This window comes from Cervus canadensis, chromosome 1, assembly GCF_019320065.1.
Source record: "Cervus canadensis isolate Bull #8, Minnesota chromosome 1, ASM1932006v1, whole genome shotgun sequence".
Taxonomy (NCBI): Eukaryota; Metazoa; Chordata; class Mammalia; order Artiodactyla; family Cervidae; genus Cervus; species Cervus canadensis.
This window is the reverse complement of record NC_057386.1, coordinates 96,862,837-96,882,282: the sequence shown is the minus strand read 5'-3', so window position 1 is coordinate 96,882,282 and position 19,446 is coordinate 96,862,837. Positions and strand designations below refer to the sequence as shown.

At 43.6% G+C, this 19,446-nt stretch overlaps 1 protein-coding gene across 6 annotated transcripts in view; it reads left to right on the top strand.

The window, feature by feature from the left end:
- RAPGEF2 (Rap guanine nucleotide exchange factor 2) overlaps positions 1-19,446 on the top strand; it is a 256,054-nt gene that overhangs the window by 83,733 nt on the left and 152,875 nt on the right. For all 6 annotated transcript variants that reach the window (XM_043487364.1, XM_043487356.1, XM_043487372.1 and 3 more), the window contains exon 4: positions 17,213-17,296. In XM_043487364.1, coding sequence (XP_043343299.1) covers positions 17,213-17,296 — 84 coding nt within the window. The remainder of the gene's footprint in view (positions 1-17,212; positions 17,297-19,446) is intronic.

The following is a 19,446-nucleotide window of genomic DNA, read 5'->3' as shown; positions in this document are numbered from 1 at the left end:
AGAGTGTCAGAGAATTACTAGGGACACCTTGTCAAGTCAGCGTTACTTAATTTTGCATTAAATTTTATTGCATGCTGTAGCAATGGGAAGCATTTCAGCTGTTTCCGGTCATAAAGTAAAACTTTGCAGCCCTTTGCTGATAAGTCCGCATGTGCATTTATGTGTCTCTCATGTAGTTCAGAGATGGTATTTGACATTATGGAGTATTTTGACTTTTGTTGTTATGAAGTGAGAAATAGTCTGGACTGGAGTCTTTCCAAAGGAACAAAATGTATGTATTCCCACCATCACACCACATGAAATGTAATGATAGCATAAATGCCATATTTTGACTTGTTTTGTTTTTTTTTTTTTGACTGCACCCTGTGGCATCTGGGATCTTAGTTTCCCAACCAGCTATTGAACCTGGGCCCTAGTGGTGAAACCGCAGAGTCCTAACCACTGGACCCCCAACAGGAAAATAAGCTGCCTGTGCCCCCCCAGGCTTAGTTTCCTCCTTAAATCATATTGGTATTCTTTTTTAGGTGTGTCACACACTCCTTGAAACAGTGGCAACTAGTTTCTTCAGAATGTGATAAGCACGCGGTAGATAAATATTGGTGTATTAAGGATGTGGAAGTTCTGATCTAATAGACATAATTCTGCTCATAATGTTTGCCATGAGTGATGGTTGTTCTGTTGACTTTTCTTCCTGTTTTTCAAGGCACTTACTAAATAATTACTACTTTTCATGCATATTATAAGGAGTCTTTATGGAAATAAATAAGATACAGCATCTGCCCTTAAGGAGATTTTATAATCTTTTGGTAGAAGTACAAACAGAAAAAAATGGAAAACAGCAGCAACAAAAACTAACCAACCAGAATGACGGAGACTATGGGTTTGCACAGCAGGGGCGCAGGGGAGGGTCCGGGGGAAGTGGCCCTTTGTACTATGTCTCCTGGTGTGTCTGGGGCCTCGAGAGACTTTCCTGGCAGGAGACAACATGTACACAGGGGCACAGAGAGGGGAGGGGCCTGGCCGCACATTCTGAACAGTGTGGCAAGTTTAGTGCGAGTGGCCTGGCGTGTTGTGGGGTCAAGAGAAGAGGTAGGTCCCAGTCACGTTTGCTTGTGAACGTGTTGTTAAAAAAGTCATTCTTGCTTCTTTAGGCAACTGGAAATGAGTGCTCTTCCTTTTCAATTACATTTTATTATGGAAAATCACAAATGTGCACAGTATTAGTGACATGGTAATAAAACAGACCCCCATGGGTTCATCATGCCACACTATCCACTGATCACCAACAGTGCTTTACCTCTTACTCCACCTCCAGTAGATTATTTTGAAGGAAATCCAGACATATCAATTCACCCATAATTGTTTTGATATGTATTTTTATCTTTAAAAGATAGACTCAATACTGTGGCTAAGCTTTTTTTTTTTATCATCAAACCTCAAAACATAATTCTTTCATATCATGAAAATTAAATTTTTTGGGTACAGTTTGTTTATTGGTTGGTATCTTTCTTAAGTGTCTTTTAATCTTCAGGTAAGTGGCTAGTTTTCAAGCAGCAAAATGACGTGACCAGAGGCCTTCCAGCCCCATTTATTCCTTCAAAGATAGGATCTGTGTCTGTCTGAAAGCACAGAGTTGGATTGAGTGAACTGGCAGGGAGATCTGTCAGGAGGCCACTGCCAGAATCTGAGATGATGATATTTGAACTGGGGCAAAGACAGAAGAAATGGGACAGTCAGGGGTGAATTTTTTTCTTTTTAATTTTAGCTGCTGTGGGTCTCCATTGTGGTGCTCGGGCTCAGAGGTTGGGATGCACAGGCTTAGTCGCCTGAGGCATGTGGGATCTTAGCTCAAACCTAAGTCCCCCGCATTGGAAGGCAGATTCTTAACCACTGGACCCCACCAAGGAAGTCCCACGGATGGATTTTAGAAGAAGACATGGGTGGATCTGATGCAGGATGGTTCCAGGCTGTCTGTATCCATCTTGGGCTTCAGAAGTCATACATACATCCAATAGAGCAGAGTAGGAAATAACCAGAATGTAATTGGTAATGAGAAAACTCACACTGGGGGCAGATGCCCTTAATATATTTATCCTTGAAGGAATCAAGATGTAAATAATTTAGACTATTAGTTCTCTTTTAGGGGCAATTTAAAAAGCTACCTGTGGAATGGGTATACGTATGTTAGGGTTGATGAGCTCTGATGAGTATTATTAATTTGTTTCAGCAGCCCAGTGGCAGGCAGTGTCAGCTTTGTATTGGTTTGTCCTTTCCCCCTGAAACATGATCTGGGCCGTGTTGATGATGAGATAACAGCAAATGTGTAACAAGCCCTCTGTTCATCCCACATACGTAATCCAAGCTTTGTGTGTATTAGTTTACTTCCTCCTCACAGCCGTCCTGGTGGATCTTTTCATCACCGCTGTTTTACGTGGGAGGGCCCTGAGGCTTCACAGAAAGCTGCCCCGAGAGCACAGCTCAACATGGGGTCTGGACTCGCCCCCCCAGACCTGGTGACTGCAGCCTCGGCTGTCCCCCTCCGCAGCAGCATCCCCACCCCCTTCATGCCTCCATAGAAGATGATGTCATGTGCCTGTGGGTGAGGACCACATCTCTCCATGGGCTGGAGGGCGCCTCCCCAAGGGGCAAGGGCGGCCCCTGCAACTCACCAGCCCTTCTGCCCGCGTTGTCCTGGCTTCCTAACAGTTATTATTTGTTATCCATTTAAATGGAAGTTAGATTGTAGTGTTTTAAATTTACTTGTTTTTTTTTTTTCAATGGAGTCAGTTTAGGCCACGAATATAAGCTCTGCTGATCACGCACAGCCATGACTTGGAATATCCTACGTTGACTGCATTTGGGCTGGAATTTGCAGCCCAAGTTGATTGTGTTAATTGTTTCTTTCGGCAAATTAGAATCAGGTGGCAGTGTAAGCAGTGAAGAGTCTGTGTGTCATGATTTCATAAGACCAAAAGTTCAGGGACTGAGTGTAGATTCACCGTCACATTCCCAGGCTTTGGCTGACTTCGTGTGAAGGATGATGGATTCCTCTCTGATCCGTGAACAGACTTGTCTTTGCTCTGAGCAGTTGGTATAGGTGCAGTTTTAAAAAATGAAAGAACTTCTGTATTTGGGGTGTGTAAAACTCTCTGTGATGATTTAGTAATACCACCACTTTTCTAGGGCTCTCTTGTTTTTACCTCATGGGGGGAATGACTTGTCTGCTTGAGCTTGGAGAACACAGTATAGTCGAAATATCAGAGACTTTCAGAATTTGGTTTTATAACCAAGAGATGAGTTTTCCTTATTCTGTTTGTGTGTGTGCTGGTGACTTCGAAGACTATAATTTTCATAATTTCACCAGGTAAACCTAGTATTCTTTTACTCCACCTCTGTGCCTCGCTTTTTCTCATCTGTCAAATGGGAATAGTGATCACAGGGTCCCCGCTTTGGTGCCAGTGCGAGGCTGATAGGCAGGGCCCCATGTGGAGAATACAGAGCAGGCACACACAGTCAGAAATGCCAGCAGTGGGGAGTGTTCTTACTCCATCCACTGTTCTCATCATTTGGATTTTGTTCTCCCATTGTTTTAGCTGCCTTAAGCTTTGCTTAGGAAGGAATTATGACAAGTGTTCTATCAGTAACTCCCCTGGCATTACTTTAACATGAGCAGTATGGCAGAATGCCATTTGAAGTTGTATTGTGATTCAGGGGAGAGTTGTGATTCTGATGAAGTGGAATTTTTAAAGTGTAGACTCTCCCATTTAGGATCTAGTATTTGTTATCCTAGAAAGTTAGGTATCGTTAGTTTAGCTTTACACAGTGGACAAAAACATCAGGTAAATTCTCCCTTCCGTTCATTTGTTATCGACTGTATATGGTTGTTTTGCTGGCTTAAAAGTGCTGAGTGGGACAGTATACATTTCATATCTGAGGGACTTTAGAGAATTTAAGAAAGGAGCTAAACAAATGTGTCCATTCTCTTTTTCTTTAATGGCCAGCCATCCTCACCATTTGGTTTGGATAAGATAAAAACCTTTGGATAAGAAATTCAACCATCAAAAATGTGTTTTGTTTTTTTAAATTTAAAGCACACACAGACAGTCTGTAAACTCAGGTAACTGTACTGCACCCCCTCTGTCCACACACGTGTTGAAATGGGTGCTTTGGTTTCCAGAAGAGTTTTCATAGCACTTAGATATGGGGTTTATCTCCCCTTACTGCAGAAGAGGAAATGGTTTCCCTTACTCGATAAAGTTAAATTGAACTCAGTGGCTTCTTTTAAGGCAATTTCATCTAAATCTCCATCTTGCAGAACTTTGGCCCAGCTGCCCCTCTCCCAGGACCTAGCAGTCCTTTCAGTCTGTGATGTGGTTTCTGGTTTCCACAGTAGCCTGTGTCCAGATCTCACCTCTCTCTGTCCCCTCCACATCCCCTTACTACTCCAGTGGCCATTCTGTGCTCAGATCTGCCTGAACCTCTGTCCCCTCCTCCCCCTGGAGGAGGAGCTGCCCCTTCCCCGTGGTGTTGGTCCTCCTCTCCCCTGGTCCCTCCTCCCCCTGGAGGAGGAGCTGTTGCTTTGCGCTGTTGCTTCCCCCACTGCCCCCACCCCTGGGTCCTTGCCCAGACTTAACAGGATAAAGATGCTCAACTGTGAGCTTGGTATATCGTGATGTACGCATGTGCTGTGTGTAAGTACGAAAATTCAAATACTCGTGGATACATGCCTACCCACAAATAGACTTACTTAAGATTGTTTTATGTCCATATGGTGATAGTTTAAGGTTTCTTAGCAATGCTTTAAAAAATACAATATTTTTACATTTACTTTTGATCTTTGAAAATGTTTTATTTTTGTGATGAATCAAAGTGCAGTAAAATAAAAACCTGTAAAAATGTATTTAATTTGTGAACTCCATCAGGGCAGAAACTACACTGGGTTACAAGATTTATGCTTGTCTGTGTGGCCCAGCACAGACATTTGCATCTTGTCTATTCTCAGTTGTTATTTTTTTGCATTTACTTGAAAGGAGTTATTCCTTTGCTAGATCAGCAGAGAAGGACCTTCTTCATGGTCTTTCAGGTAAAACAGCCTGCATGTTAGGGTTAGGTGTTAGGTTCTTTGTGTTGATTTTCTATGAAACTACTTAGTGAGTAAAAACCTGAACTCTTCTTAAATTCAGCTGTTGAAGTTACATGTAGTCAGCAAATGAGGTTCCTCCCTGTGCTGTCTGATCAGCGTGGCCACAGTGCTGTGAGCTAGCAGTGCGTGTCAACCCTGACCTTGGCAGTGGGCTGGGCAGGTTTGGGGTGGGTTTGTTTCTGGACGGCTACAAGTTCTTCTTAGCATTTCTGGTGCCAGTTTTCTCTGGGTGAGGAGCAGGTTTGCCCTGAAAATGAAACTGTAGTGTGTAACTGAAAGACGCAGATGTGTGAATTTCATGACCCACTGGTGGTTTTCAGAAGAGTTTTTGGCTGCTCTGTTAAATTTGAGAAATTGTCCCTCAAGTCCTTGGGTTTAGCCATCTGCCCTCAATATAGCTGAATCACTGATGAATGGATTGTCATAAATTTAATCTGCACCAATGTTTTTTCTTTCATTCAAAAAAAGTTTATTGAGTAACTTAATGACGCTTAAGACCTCACTCCTTCATTTTGTTTTTAAAATGAATTTTATAAAGTTAAGAATGACTGTATGTTGAGTCTATAGAATCTTTGTTATAGTTCTTCAGTTATCATTCCCTTTGCTGGTTTAGTGAATTACCCTGGTTAAAAAAAAAATATGTCCATGTATTCCCCCCCCCCCCATTTTCAAAGTACTGATTTTTTAAAAGTAAAATATTTTCAAAATATTTTAATATATTCAAAATAAAATATTTTCAAAGTATTTAGCTGAAATAGCTTCAATATTTCCATCAGTTATCAGAGTTCTTACCGATTTTACTGATCTATCCTATTTGTTGGATTTAAGCCACTATAGTTTGTTGAGAGGAAATTAAGGATTTTTGAAAAACTTAATGTTATAATGATGCTGTTTTTCTTTCAGGGTTTTAAGTGATAAAAGTGAAGTAGCTTCTTATGATTTAGAACTTTTAGGAAATGGAACAGAAAGTCAGCCTCTGCTTGTAATATGTGTTTTCATAAGTGTGGAAATTTGTGGTTATGTGCTTGTATATAATTAAATATTATGAAGTATATAATTTTATAGAACAATATTGCTGTTCTTTACGTCAGGAATGTGCGTGTTAACCCTTGGTAGAGGACTGTTTCTATCACGTGTCCTACACTTGATGCCTGAGAACAGGTGATGTGTGCGCTTTGGCTTTCTTTGGATGGTGATCTGGTGTTGTCGGGGTCGCACACGGCCGAGCTGCTTTAACTTTTCTCGTGAGCTTACACTCTGCCATTGGCTGCGCAAAAATGTATCATATATATTTTGTCTTGGAGCATAAGGCTTAGAGTCCCATCAGGGAGCAACAAAAAATTTTATTAAACTTTTTGGTAAATCCAGTAGCAGAAGTGGTGGTAATACATTTGTGAAAAAGAGCACAACTCTTCCATCTGCATGTTGGAAGGTGGCGATTGTCAGGGCTACAGTTTTAAGCCCTGGAACACTTTGTTCATGGGAAATCCTCCTCGATTCCTCGTGGAGGCTCCTCGTAGTGGCTGTTAGTGGGGGAAGAGCTGGACGTGGTTCTGTCCCCTGGGGCTGGCCATGTCCCTACTGAGAACCTCTGGTCTGAACTAGCTGCGGGGCTCCCGTGAGAGGGTACAGGGTCATCTGGTGTCAGAAGGCAGAGTTAGTCCTGCTCTGGTTTTTGGTATAATTGTATATTTGAGAGTACACGTCTGCACCGGTCAGAAGAGACTAGTGACCGTGTGTGTGTGTGTTGGGGGGGTGGGGGTGGCGGTGAATAGAATAAGATGTCAAACTTCAGCAGCGGCTTTGGAGGGGACCCCAGAGGATGTGGTGGTGGGCTGTGCAGAGGAAGAAATTTAGGGAGACTTTCTTTTTTTCTGTTTTATCCTTAGGCTGGGTGATGTTACTGGGACAGCAGCTGTAGGAAAAGAAACAAGTGTTTTTGTAGTCGTGGCCTCTGGTGGCCGGCCCTCTGCGTTTCTTGCTTGTGGGCTCTGCTTACTTGGTGGAATTTGGATGGTCTTCACTTTAGTTCCCACTGACGGAAGCCAGTAGGCCCGGGAGGTAACGCTGCTCCCAGGTGCCGGCGGCTGTTGTGTGAAGGTGGTGTTGCATCTGGGTAGTGTGCATAACACAGTGCAGCCTCCCTCTCTAAACCGACCCAAACCCTGATGCTTGTGGGTCCACGTGACTGCGCGTCCCCACCCCTCCCTGGCTGGGCGCCCTCCCCACTGGCCTTGGATATTTCCGGCCGTATCACCCACCGTGTTCCCGGACGGTGGCCGCCTCTGTGCGTGTGTGTCCTGATGCCCCTGTGGCTGTCGCCCCGTTTGGCCCCGCAGGGCATCCTCCGCTCCAGTCCCTCCTGCCTGTGCCGCGCTGCCCTTGACCTGCTCCCGGGGGAACCCTTCCTGCAGACCCGATGCCCTCCTTGGGCACTAAATTCTGGTCCTGATTGTGTGTGTTTTGCACGGGGACCATTCCTCTAGTTTCTGTTGGTTGACATCCCCCCTCTTCAAATACACACACACACACACAGACCAGATGTCAGTTTGTGGCCGGCAGGGGTGGGTGTGAAGCTTTGTGTCCGCAAGGACAGGTGTGCCCTTACCTGAAGCCTCTTCCTTACCCCATCCCTCCTACTCTTTTTGAAGCCTTTTGGCCAGTTGGGCTTCACATAAATTTTCATATGGTAACAAATGAATTAAGTGGCATCTCCCCAATTACTTTTTGCCTTCTGATGATCTTCTTTCTGACTTAATCTGTTTTCTTGTGAGTTATTAGCTTATTATCCTGCATCCCCCATGTACTGGGGGTACATGTACTGGGTCCCTGTATTCATTCTCCTAAAGGAACTGGGGACCATGCTGCTGCTCACATATCCCTTTCATGGGGAGACACCGCCACCCTGTGGACATCTAGGTTATTGTCAACGACATTCTTTAACCCTCACTTCATTTTTCTAGTTCCTGGTAAACTGAAACTCACAGCTTTGGCTTTCAGATACTTTAACACCTCACCTGAGTTAGTGTCTATTCAACTATTAATTAAGTTGTTAATAAAATATCTGAGTGCCAGTCGAGCATCGTCTAGTGTGTCTGTGGAGGTACTGACGAGTAGAGGAAAATGATGTAGAGATAATGATGCTCTGCTGCTTGTGAACAAGTCCAGAGTGGCTGGGAACCCAGCAGAGAGTGACTCACTTTATTTGGAAGGTACTAAAGTGTTTCTCAGAGGAAGTGGTCGTTAACCTGGAATTCAAAGGATGAGTAAGGAGTTTACTGGGCTGAAGGTACCCTTTAGAAGCTGGAAGAGCAGGTTTGTTAAGGCCCTGAGGCATAGGCGGAGGAAACGGTGTAGGCTGGTGAGTGGCATGCAGTCTGAAGCCCGGGACTTGCTGGGGTTGAGAGCAGAGAGGAGAGGTGTAGGTGACCCTTTCAGAGGTGGTGGTGAGGGAGAGGAGGAGAGGAAGAGACCAGTGTTCTGTGTCCCTGCGATGCAGGGCACTCGGTATGTATTGTGTCATTAGATCAGAGTGACGTTGTGAAGAAGGACTGATATCCCCATATCCTCACGGTTGAGGAATCAGAGCCCCAGGGGCTGACGTCACCAGGATCACATGGCTGGTGTGACAGAATGTGTGTTCCAAACCTTTACTCTTTGCAGGGCATCAGACTGCTGCTTTTAGGTGCTGGTCGTCAGGACTGGGCTTCCTCCTGTTCAAGTTATAAGCAGAAGCCTGTCTTGATCTCGGTTCCCTGAGCAGATGCTGCCAAGATCCTGCCCTGTTCCTACAAGCTGCAGCCCCCGGCCCTGTCTGCAGGGGGCCTCCATCCAGGTGGGGGGAGACACCTAGGTTGCTCAGTGGTGAGAAATCGAGAAAAGCACAAAACAGAATCAGTTAGATGGCATCAGTATTTTGGAGTGCGGGAATCAGTGAGAAGACCTTATTGAAGAAGTGGTGTTAGAGCCATTCCTTTGGGGCACAGGGTGACTTAGAAGGTGGGGAGATACCATCTAGGAAGGGGGTTTGTGCTGAGGAGCAGAGGGAAGTGAGGTGGGAAGAGTGGGACTAGGTTACAGTGGCCTCTTCCCATCATTCCAAGGCTGCACCTGCCCTTCTGATTTAGCCCAGGAGGTGTGGGCACCTAGACTGATCAGTCGTGATGGCTTTTTAGGGTCCTTCTGTCTGATCACACGGCATGGCCAATCGGTCATTTTATGATGTCCTGTTTATATCTTGCTTGCTTGCTTGTTTTGTTTGACTTGATTCATTTTCTCTCTGTTGACAGAATCAAAACAGAAGCTCTGCTGAGGGCCTTGTCATACCCTGGGCTCTGTGGCTTTCATCTTGTCAGATGTAGGATGGGAGGTGTTGGAATCAAATCGTTTGTCCGTTGGAGTTCTTAGCTCCATCTAAAACTTGTAGGTCTTCTCTAAGTGTCCATTTTGGTGATCAGAGGGGCCTCTGTGATCTCTAAGTGTCTCTTTTCTACCTGTTACTGGTGATGTAACCCTAAAGTTATTTGGAAATGGTCAGTTACTCTGAGATTCAACTTTTATCATTTCAGCAACCCTTCATGGGACTCCTGAGCTCATAATTTTAAAACATTAAACACCTGGGAAAAATGTAAATGACATTGGTGAATAAAATCAGTTGTATCCATAGTGACTGACTTGTAGTAGTTTTTTTCCCCCTGCCATTTGTTCCTGTTAGACTTGTAATTATCATTCTACTAGTCAGTCTGTTAGCCAGCTGCATTGCCAAATATGTCTGCAAGCGAGATCTCAGATTCATTTTGCTTCCTCTCTAAGTGTAGACAAGTTTGATGCTGTTACTGCTAGGTAATTTCTTTTTAAAAAATAGTCATTACTTGGCACATGTAGAGTCCCGCGATGACAGGTGCCCCGTGGGAAGGGGCGTGGTTGCAGATGTTGAAGGAAAGTGGGTTATGTCTCACACTGAAACACTGCCTGCCTGACACGTAATTATTATAAATGCAGGAGAGGGCAGGGTAGCACAGTGGTTTCTAACGAACTCAGGAGACTTCTTTGGCCAGTTGAGTAAAACAGATTTTATTGGTGGCATCTCACTATGAGAAACTTATGAGACTCATTGTTTTTGTATTCTTGGTTCTAATTAGCTTACTTTTATAAGAAAGCCTTCCTCAGTGATCAGTGCAGAGAAATAGAAGAAAATAATACAATGGGAAAGACTAGAGATCTCTTCAAGAAAATAGAGATACCAAGGGAACATTTCATGCAAAAATGAGCTTGATAAAGGACAGAAATGGTATGGACCTAACAGAAGCAGAAGATATTAAGAAGAGATGGCAAGAATACATAGAAGAACTATACAAAAAAGATCTTCACGACCCACCCAGATAACCACGATGGTGTGATCACTCACCTAGAACCAGACATCCTGGAATGTGAAGTCAAGTGGGCCTTAGGAAGCATCACTATGAACACAGCTAGTGAAGGTGATGGAATTCCAGTTGAGCTGTTTCAAATCCTGAAAGATGATGCTGTGAAAGGGCTGCACTCAGTATGCCAGTAAATTTGGAAAACTCAGCGGTGGCCACAGGACTGGAAAAGGTCAGTTTTCATTCCAATCCCAAAGAATGCTCAAACTACCGCACAATTGCCCTCATCTCACACGCTAGTAAAGTAATGCTCAAAATTCTCCAAGCCACGCTTCAGCAATACATGAACCATGAACTTCCACATATTCAAGCTGGTTTTAGAAAAGGCAGAGGAACCAGAGATCAAATTGCCAACATCTGCTGGATCATTGAAAAAGCAAGAGAGTTTCAGAAAAACATCTATTTCTGGTTTATTGACTATGCCAAAGCCTTTAACTGTGTGGATCACAACAAACTGTGGAAAATTCTTAAAGAGATGGGAATACCAGAGCACCTGACCTGCCTCCTGAGAAATCTGTATGCAGGTCAGGAAGCAACAGTAAGAACTGGACATAGAACAATATACTGTTCCAAATAGGAAAAGGAGTACATCAAGGCTATATATTGTCACCCTGCTTATTTAACTTATATATGCAGAGTACATCATGAGAAACACTGGGCTGGATGAAGCACAAGCTGGAATCAAGATTGCCGGGAGAAATATCAATAACCTCAGATATGCAGATGACACCACCCTTACAGCAGAAAGTGAAGAAGAACTAAAGAGCCTCCTGTTGAAAGTGAAAGAGGAGAGTGAAAAAGTTGGCTTAAAGCTCAGCATTCAGAAAACTAAGATCATGGCATCTGGTCCCATCATTTCATGGCAAATAGATGGGGAAACAGTGGAAACAGTGGCTGACTTTATTTTTGGGGGGCTCCGAAGTCACTGCAGATGGTGACTGCAGCCATGAAATTAAAAGACTCTTACTCCTTGGAAGAAATGTTACAACCAACCTAGACAGCATATGAAAAAGCAGAGACATTACTTTGCCAACAAAGGTCCATCTAGTCAAAGCTATGGTTTTTCCAGTGGTCATGTGTGGATGTGAGAGTTGGACTATAAAGAACCTGAGCACCAAAGAATTGATGCTTTTGAAAAGTGTGGTGTTGGAGAAGGCTCTTGAGAGTCCCTTGGACTGCACGGAGATCCAATTGGTCCATCCTAAAGGAGATCAGTCCTGAATATTCATTGGAAGGACTGATGCTGAAGCTGCACCTCCAATACTTTGGCCACCTGATGCAAAGAACTGATTCATTTGAAAAGACCCTGACACTGGGAAGGATTGAAGGCAGGAGGCGAAGGGGACAACAGAGGATGAGATGGTTGGATGGCATCACCGACTCAATGGACATGAGTTTGAGTAAACTTTGGGAATTGGTGATGAACAGGGAGGCCTGGCGTGCTGCAGTCCATGGGGTTGCACAGAGTCGGACACGACTGAGCACCTGAACTGACTGACTGCTAAGATATGAATCTTTAAAAGAGACTACTCAGTAATAAAGTCATTATCAGCAACATGAGTGGACCTAGAGATTGTCATATCGCGTCAACTAAGAGAAGGAAAAATATATGATATCACTTAAATGTAGAATCTGAAAAAGGAGACAACACTGCTGTATTTAAAATGGATAACCAACGAGGACCTGCTGTATAGCACATGGAACTCTGCTCACTATTATGTGGCAGCCTGGATGGGAGGGGAGTTTGGGGGAGGATGGATATACATGTGTGTGTGTGTGTGTGTGTATACAGGGCTGAGTCTCTCTGCTGTCCACCTGAGGCTATCGCAACACTGTTAATCTGCTATGTGTGTGCTCAGTCACTTAGTCATGTCCGACTCTTTGCAAATCCATGGACTGTATCCCGCCAGGTTCCTCTGTCCATGGGATTTTCCAGGCAAGAATACAGGAGTGGGTTGCCATTTCCTTCTCCGGGGGATTATCCTGACCCAGGGATCAAAGTTGTGTCTCTTGCGTCTCCTGCGTCATTGGCAGGCAGATCCTTTACCACTGAGCCAAGCTAATGCCATCAGCCATACTCCAATACAGAATAAGTTTTTTGTTATTTTTTTAAAGAGTAAGGACTTCAAAATAAAAGTTTTTGCCACTGGTAGCCACACATACAAAAAAAAATGATACAAATGAATTTATCTTCAAAACAGAAGTAAAGTTACAGATGTAGAAAAATAAGCTATGGTTACCAGAGGGTAACGGAGGGGAGGGATAAATTGGGAGATTGGTATTGACATATACATACTACTATGTATAAAACAGATAACTGTTTATGTTTTAAACACACACTTACATATGTAGCTTAGTTGGTAAACAATCTGCCTGCAATGGAAGAGATCCTGGTTCCATTCCTGAGTTGGGAAGATCCTCTGGAGAAGGGGAAGGCTACCCACTCCAGTATTCTGGCCTGGAGAATTCCACGGACTGTATAGTTCATGGGGTCACAATGAGTCGGACACGACCGAGCAACTTTCACTTTCACAAATGTGTATATAAAACAGATTCACTTTGCTTTACACCTGAAACCAACAAACTATTGTAAATCAATATACTCTGACAAAATTTTTTTAAAGATTAAGGCATTTTGACTGTCATATTTGGCGTGGCAGGTAGTCGTGCCCACCAAATCCAGTCAAGTGTTGCAATGGTCATTCTCTGCAAATGCCTCCTGCAACAAACACAGCTCTTGTGAGTTAAGATTTGAAGTTTTTGGAAAAGGGAGAGAAACAGCTCATCCATCAGGCAAGTGACATTATAGTAAGTGGCAGAGGTCTAGAGGACCAGTTTCTTATCTTCACTTTTTAAATCTTTGCCGCTGCTTTCCTGGTATGAAGCGTCGGCCCTTTTTGTAGGATAGTTGGCGGGTGTTCAGGGGACCAGAGTGTTTACTGTCACAGTATTTTGTCCAGTTTGGACATGGGTTGCTTCTTCATGCGTGTTTTCTGATCAGCACCGGGAAAGCTGAGTTTACAAACCTTGTGTTTGTCTTGTCCAGAGTAATTTTACTTCCAAATGGACCTATATGAAGTAACTAAGAAGTCAGGGAATGTTTGTTATATTCTCTGTGTCATGGTTCATCTGGACCATGGTGACATTTATTGTGCTTCTTACCTTGATAACAGTTCATTATTTGTGTTTACTGGGTCACGTGCCTAGTTAGCCAGTGGTGATCAGCCTCAATTTCCTACTTTTCTAGATCTCATTTCTGTTGACCAGTCTTTTGGTGATAACGGGAGCTTTGTAAGTTTGAGAGCAGATAAGTTTACAAGATAATTCATTTTCTTCTTTTTGTTTCAGTGATTTATTACTTGTCGTTAAAAAATTTAAACCATTCTTGCATCTGGCAGAACAGAGTTTTACTTGACAGAAGTCAGAATTAATAATATATATTGTCACCATATAGGAAGAAAAGTACATTTGCCCTCCCATCCCCCAAAATTAGGTGAATCAGTGTTAACTGCAAAAGCTCATGACTAAAGACTGGAGAGAAAAGGGTATAAATTATTTTTTGAAGCACTTTACATTTTCATTTGTGAAATCATTTTACTTGATGGTTTCTTTGGAACTAAACTTGATAGTAATTTTCCTTCTTGATTTCTTGAGGCTCTGCTATTGAGGACTGAGCAGTTGTAAAATAGAGGATGGACTTGGGGGGAAACAGTGACTTGTTGATTTGAGTTAGAAGCAGATAGCAATGAAAATGATTAGGTGATGTTAATTAGTGTTTTAAATAGCTTATTTAGAATCGTAAACAGCGCCTGTGTGTGTGCCTGTATGCTAAGTTGTTTCATTCGTGTTTGACTCTATTGCGACCCCATGGACTGTAGCCGTGTAGGCTCCTTTGTCCATGGGATTCCCCAGGCAAGAATACTGGAGTGGGTTGCCATTCCCTTCTCCAGGGGATCTTCCTGACCCAGGGATCAAACCTGCGTCTCTTTTGTCTCCTGCATTGGCAGGCGGGTTCTTTACCAATAGCGCCACCTGGGAAGCATTGGTGTCCTTTACAAACTTTAAGAATCCATTTGCCAAAATATCGAAAGATTTGGCAGAGGTTGCTGCAGACTGTTTCAAGCGTGGTTTGCCAGGATGCAGGCTCCATGCCGTCCTCTCAGGAAAGACGGGTGGGTGCGTACCTCCTTCCACTGGTTAGAATGTGTACATGGTGGGCAGGTTTGGAGCAGCCCCTTAGGGTCTGAGATGGGGGCCACAGGCTGGGGTGACCGAGCCACACAGCAGGAAGGGCCTGGTTCCCAGCACTGCTCGCTACTGTCCATGTGAAAGAGATGAACTTTGTCCGCGCTTCAGCCGCTGCTGTGTTTGGCTTTCTGTTTTCCTAGTAAGCTGAGCTCTACCCTGACAAATAACTGTGATAAACTTGGCTCTTTAAAATAAAAAGAACTCAGCACACGGCAAGAAGCACACTAAACAAAGTCAAAGCTGAAGCAGCAACCTGGGGAGGAGGTTGTCACAGCTCACGTCTTCAAATGATAATTTTTATAAAGTGCTTCCAGATAAGAAAAAGTCCCACGGCTTTTAGAGCACTGGCTAAAAGTTATGATTTCACAGAAAAAGGAACGCGTAGGGCTCGTGAACATAAGAAGAAAGATGCTTTTACAGTAATAAGAGGAAAAGTAAAAGGAAACAGATACAGTTTTTGTTGAGCAGATTGGCAAAACCCCCAAAGTGTGATAAACAACCAGGTTCAGGGATGGAATGCCCTCACCCCATGCCTCGCCACACCCCCTCCACCCTGCCCGGCTGCCCGGCCCGAGGCCCCTACACAACCTCCGCGCTCTTGGCCGAGAAGCCTCACCATCTGGGAGCCATTGGCCCCTCATCCCTTTGCTCATATGTGCTCTGAAATGAGACCATTGTGCTCTGCTCAGGGAGCATTTAAAATGACCACAGCCCACTCCCATTTTCCTTGCCCTGCACTAACTTACTCCCCAGAGCATGGATTTATAATTTACTAACTTATTATATTTATTGTTTATTTCTTCTTTTATTTATTTTTTAGCTTTTTGGCCATGCCACGTGGTATGTGGGTTCTCATTAATAGTTCCCTGACCAGGGATCAAACCCACGCCCCCTGCCTTGGAAGCACAGAGTCTTAAGCACTGAATAGCCGGGGAAGTTAAGTGTATTTATTTTTGTGTGTATTGTCCAACCAGAATATAAGCCCCAGGAGGACAGGGATCTTTGTTGCTGTTGTTTCCTGAAGTCCCCTAGGCACCTAGAACAGCCCTCATTGAAAATTTGTTAACTATTTATTACATAAATAGACTCTACTAGCACGGCCTTGGGGAGGTGGTGGGCTCTTGAGTTACTCAGTGCTGCTGCTGCTAAGTCGCTTCAGTCGTGTCCGACTCTGCGTGACCTCATAGACGGCAGCCCACCAGGCTCCCCCATCCCTGGGATTCTCCAGGCAAGACCACTGGAGTGGGTTGCCATTTCCTTCTCCAGTGCATGAAAGTGAAAAGTGAAAGTGAAGTCGCTCTGACTCTTAGTGACCCCATGGACTGCAGCCTACCAGGCTCCTCCGTTCATGGGATTTTCCAGGCAAGAGTACTGGAGTGGGTTGCCATTGCCTTCTCCGGAGTTACTCAATAACCACCCAATATTTATCAGAGTTACACTGTCTGTGCCCTTTGACTCAGCAGCTGCACATCTAGTTACTAACCACAGTTACTCCTGTAGGTACAAGGTCATTCATTACAGCTTTCATTTTATGTTTAAATGATGCATACATTAGAAACCGCTGAAATGATGGGCAGGAGGGGCTTCTTGGCTCCCCGGTGGCTCAGTAGTAAGGAATCCCCCTGCAATGCAGGAGGTACAGTAGACGTGGGTTTGATCCCGGGGTCAGGAAGATCCCCTGGAGGAGGGCATGGGCAACCCACTCCAGTATTCTTGCCTGGAGAATCCCATGGACAAAGGAGCCTGGCGGGCTTCAGTCCATGAGATCACAGAGTAAGACATGAATGAAGCAACTTAGCTCTCACGTGCACATGCAGGGGCTTGCTTGAGTCAGATAAACCACATCTAACAAGAGAGCTGTCTTCTGATGAAAAGACCTCTGTGTCAGCACATAGGAAGGAATGCCGTAGCATATGCCCTCTTTTCTGTATAAAGAAGGAAAGAGGGTGGAGGGAATGAGTGTTTGTCCATCCTTGTGTGCATGAGGAAGTTCTAAACGATGCCCACAACTGTGGTAGAGAAATGTAGGGGCTTGGTAGACAGGGGAGATGGGTGGGAAAACTCAGTTCTACTGTTTACATCTTTGTATTTTTCTTTTTTATGAAACAAAATAAAATATTTTCAGCTCAAAAAATTAAACTAAAAAATAAAACTTGGAATGAAAATAGCACATGCTGTAGGTTTAAATATACTGATAGATATCTTTAGGTTATTTGGCTGTGAAAAATCATTTTTAAACATGATTCCAGTGGTTGAAGAATGGTAATTTTGGTACGTGTTTTATGATATTTCATTGTTCTTCAGGATTCTGAGATTAACATGGGTACAATGTGCTTTGTGTGTTTTTATTTCTATTTGTTGGAGATAATCATCTGATGTTACTGTCTTTTCTTTTCAGTCCTGATGACATTGGGACCTGCTGGTACATCCTTCTCTCTGGTTCCGTGTTCATCAAGGAATCCATGTTTCTTCCACGAAGCAGGTATTGTATAGACGTTCTGGAGTAGATGATCCATAGAGGTTGAAATCCTTTTGCAGAATGAGTCCTTTTGCAGAATTCCTCTCTGCTTTAATTTCCTATTCTGCTGACACAAAGTAGGGCAGTACCCTGGGGGTGTTGGTATGTGAATCTTAAGAAAGGACTCTTCCTGTGTTGTACACACTATTCCAACCGCTGTAATGAAGGGCAAGGGTGAAGAATACATCTGTGACCCTTCCCCTCTCCCGGGCTCTCGCTGTGACTTTGGCTCCCAGGTTCTGACTGTTGATTTGTGACCTGTGTCCCTGACATCCGTACCATTTGATGGCCGTGTCTGTGTCTTTTCTTCTGATCTTCAGGCCACAATCTGGGGGGTGGGCTGGGGACAGCTGTTACCCGGTTCCAATCAGCTGTAGTCAGAGAGGGTCAGGGCTCCCCAGCCGCAAATGCAACTGCCTGTGGGTGGGTTCCTGAGGCCTCCTGGGACCACTGAGTTTCAGGAGTTATTTTTTTCCCCCTGATTGTATATTTTTTACAATTAAATATTTTAATTTTGTCTAAAGATTTTTAAATCTTAACTAAGTATCTTTATTTAAAATGACTGAACACATACTTTATTTAAATTGACTAAATTTATTAAAGGGTAGCAATCGGTGCCCCTCTGAGCCTCACCTTCTATAACCTAACTCTCTTATAAACTTATTATGATATATTCTTGATAAATCATTCTGAATGGATGGGGGACACGTGAAGAATGTGTTTTACACATTTTTCTAAGAAAGAGTGCGTGGGATAAGGAGAGTACGCTTTTATCGGCCGGGGCAGGTACAGAGGTGTGGGGATGTGCCGGGGTGGCAGAAAGGAGGGCCAGAGGCACCGCCTCCCATGGGAGCATCCCCCAGCCTCCGCGCCCTCCTGGTGGCATTACTGTCCTGGGAGGATGGCCCATGAGGGAAGGAAGCACGGTTGCCCGCTTGTTTGTTGTTCCTACGGTATAACTGGGACGTTGAGGGCACTGATGGGGGCCTTGATCATAACAGAAGTCATAGTTGTAGTGGTATTGCAGTGATGAGAGAACGAGGCTTTGTGGGTAGTGCTTTTTTTTGCCAGGCATCATTTGGAAAGCTTTATATATAAATCATTTAACTTCATAACTGTCCCTTGAGGTAGGTATGGTTGTTACCTGCATTTCATAACTGATTTAAATGGCAGTGCAGGCTGGTGGGTGGTCGTCCATCCTGGAATTCTGCCCGGGAGGCCTGGTGTGACCCTGTGAGAGAGCCCTGTCATCCCTGGGATTCTGTTTCCCGAAGAGATAGAGAATTGACTAAAACACTCTTCTCTTTCCTTCAAACATGTGACCTACTATCTACTCCCTTTCTGGGGGCTCTGACTCTTATTTCTGAACTTGGAAGTGAGTATAGGCAAAAAATAATTAAGCACTGTTATATGTTAAAAATTAAATATAATTTTAATGTAAAAAATAATGGTAATTACCATATAAATGATCAAAGAGAAGGAAAATATTACCTGAAGTCTCATCTAAGATAATGATCCTTTAATATTCTAGTATTTTCCCATTTAGCCTTACATGTACGTGTTCTACATACTTAAGAACATACTTAATAAACAATTTAATGTCTTGCTAATTTCAGTTAAAGAGTATGTATGTGCTTGGCTCATAATGTCAGAGACTCTTTATAAAGACTTACTCTTTATGCATTTTGATGTCTGTTTAATGTTCAGTTATTTGAACTTTCCACAATCTGGTTAATAATTGTAAAGGGTAAGTTTTTGATACCTTTTATTATAAATAATGCTATAATGAATGTGCTTTGAAGTTTATGCATCTTAGAGAGAACCGAGGTTAGCAACTTCATCATTGTGATACCAGGTCTGTTGTATGGTTGAAATCTATAGACTGAGTTCCCAGCATGGCAGAGGAACCCTATGGCTGTCTTTCTTGATTGCCAGCCATCGTCAGCTCCAAGTGACAGCTTGTTATAACTTGTGGAAAGGGAACCCAATGTTCTGAAAACTGCTGTTCGACACGAAAGAGGACTTGCAGTTCAGACCTATTCCATGAACACACTGGCTCCCATCTCTAATTATTTTCAAAGATGACACAAGTTACTCTTTGGCTGTCAGATGCT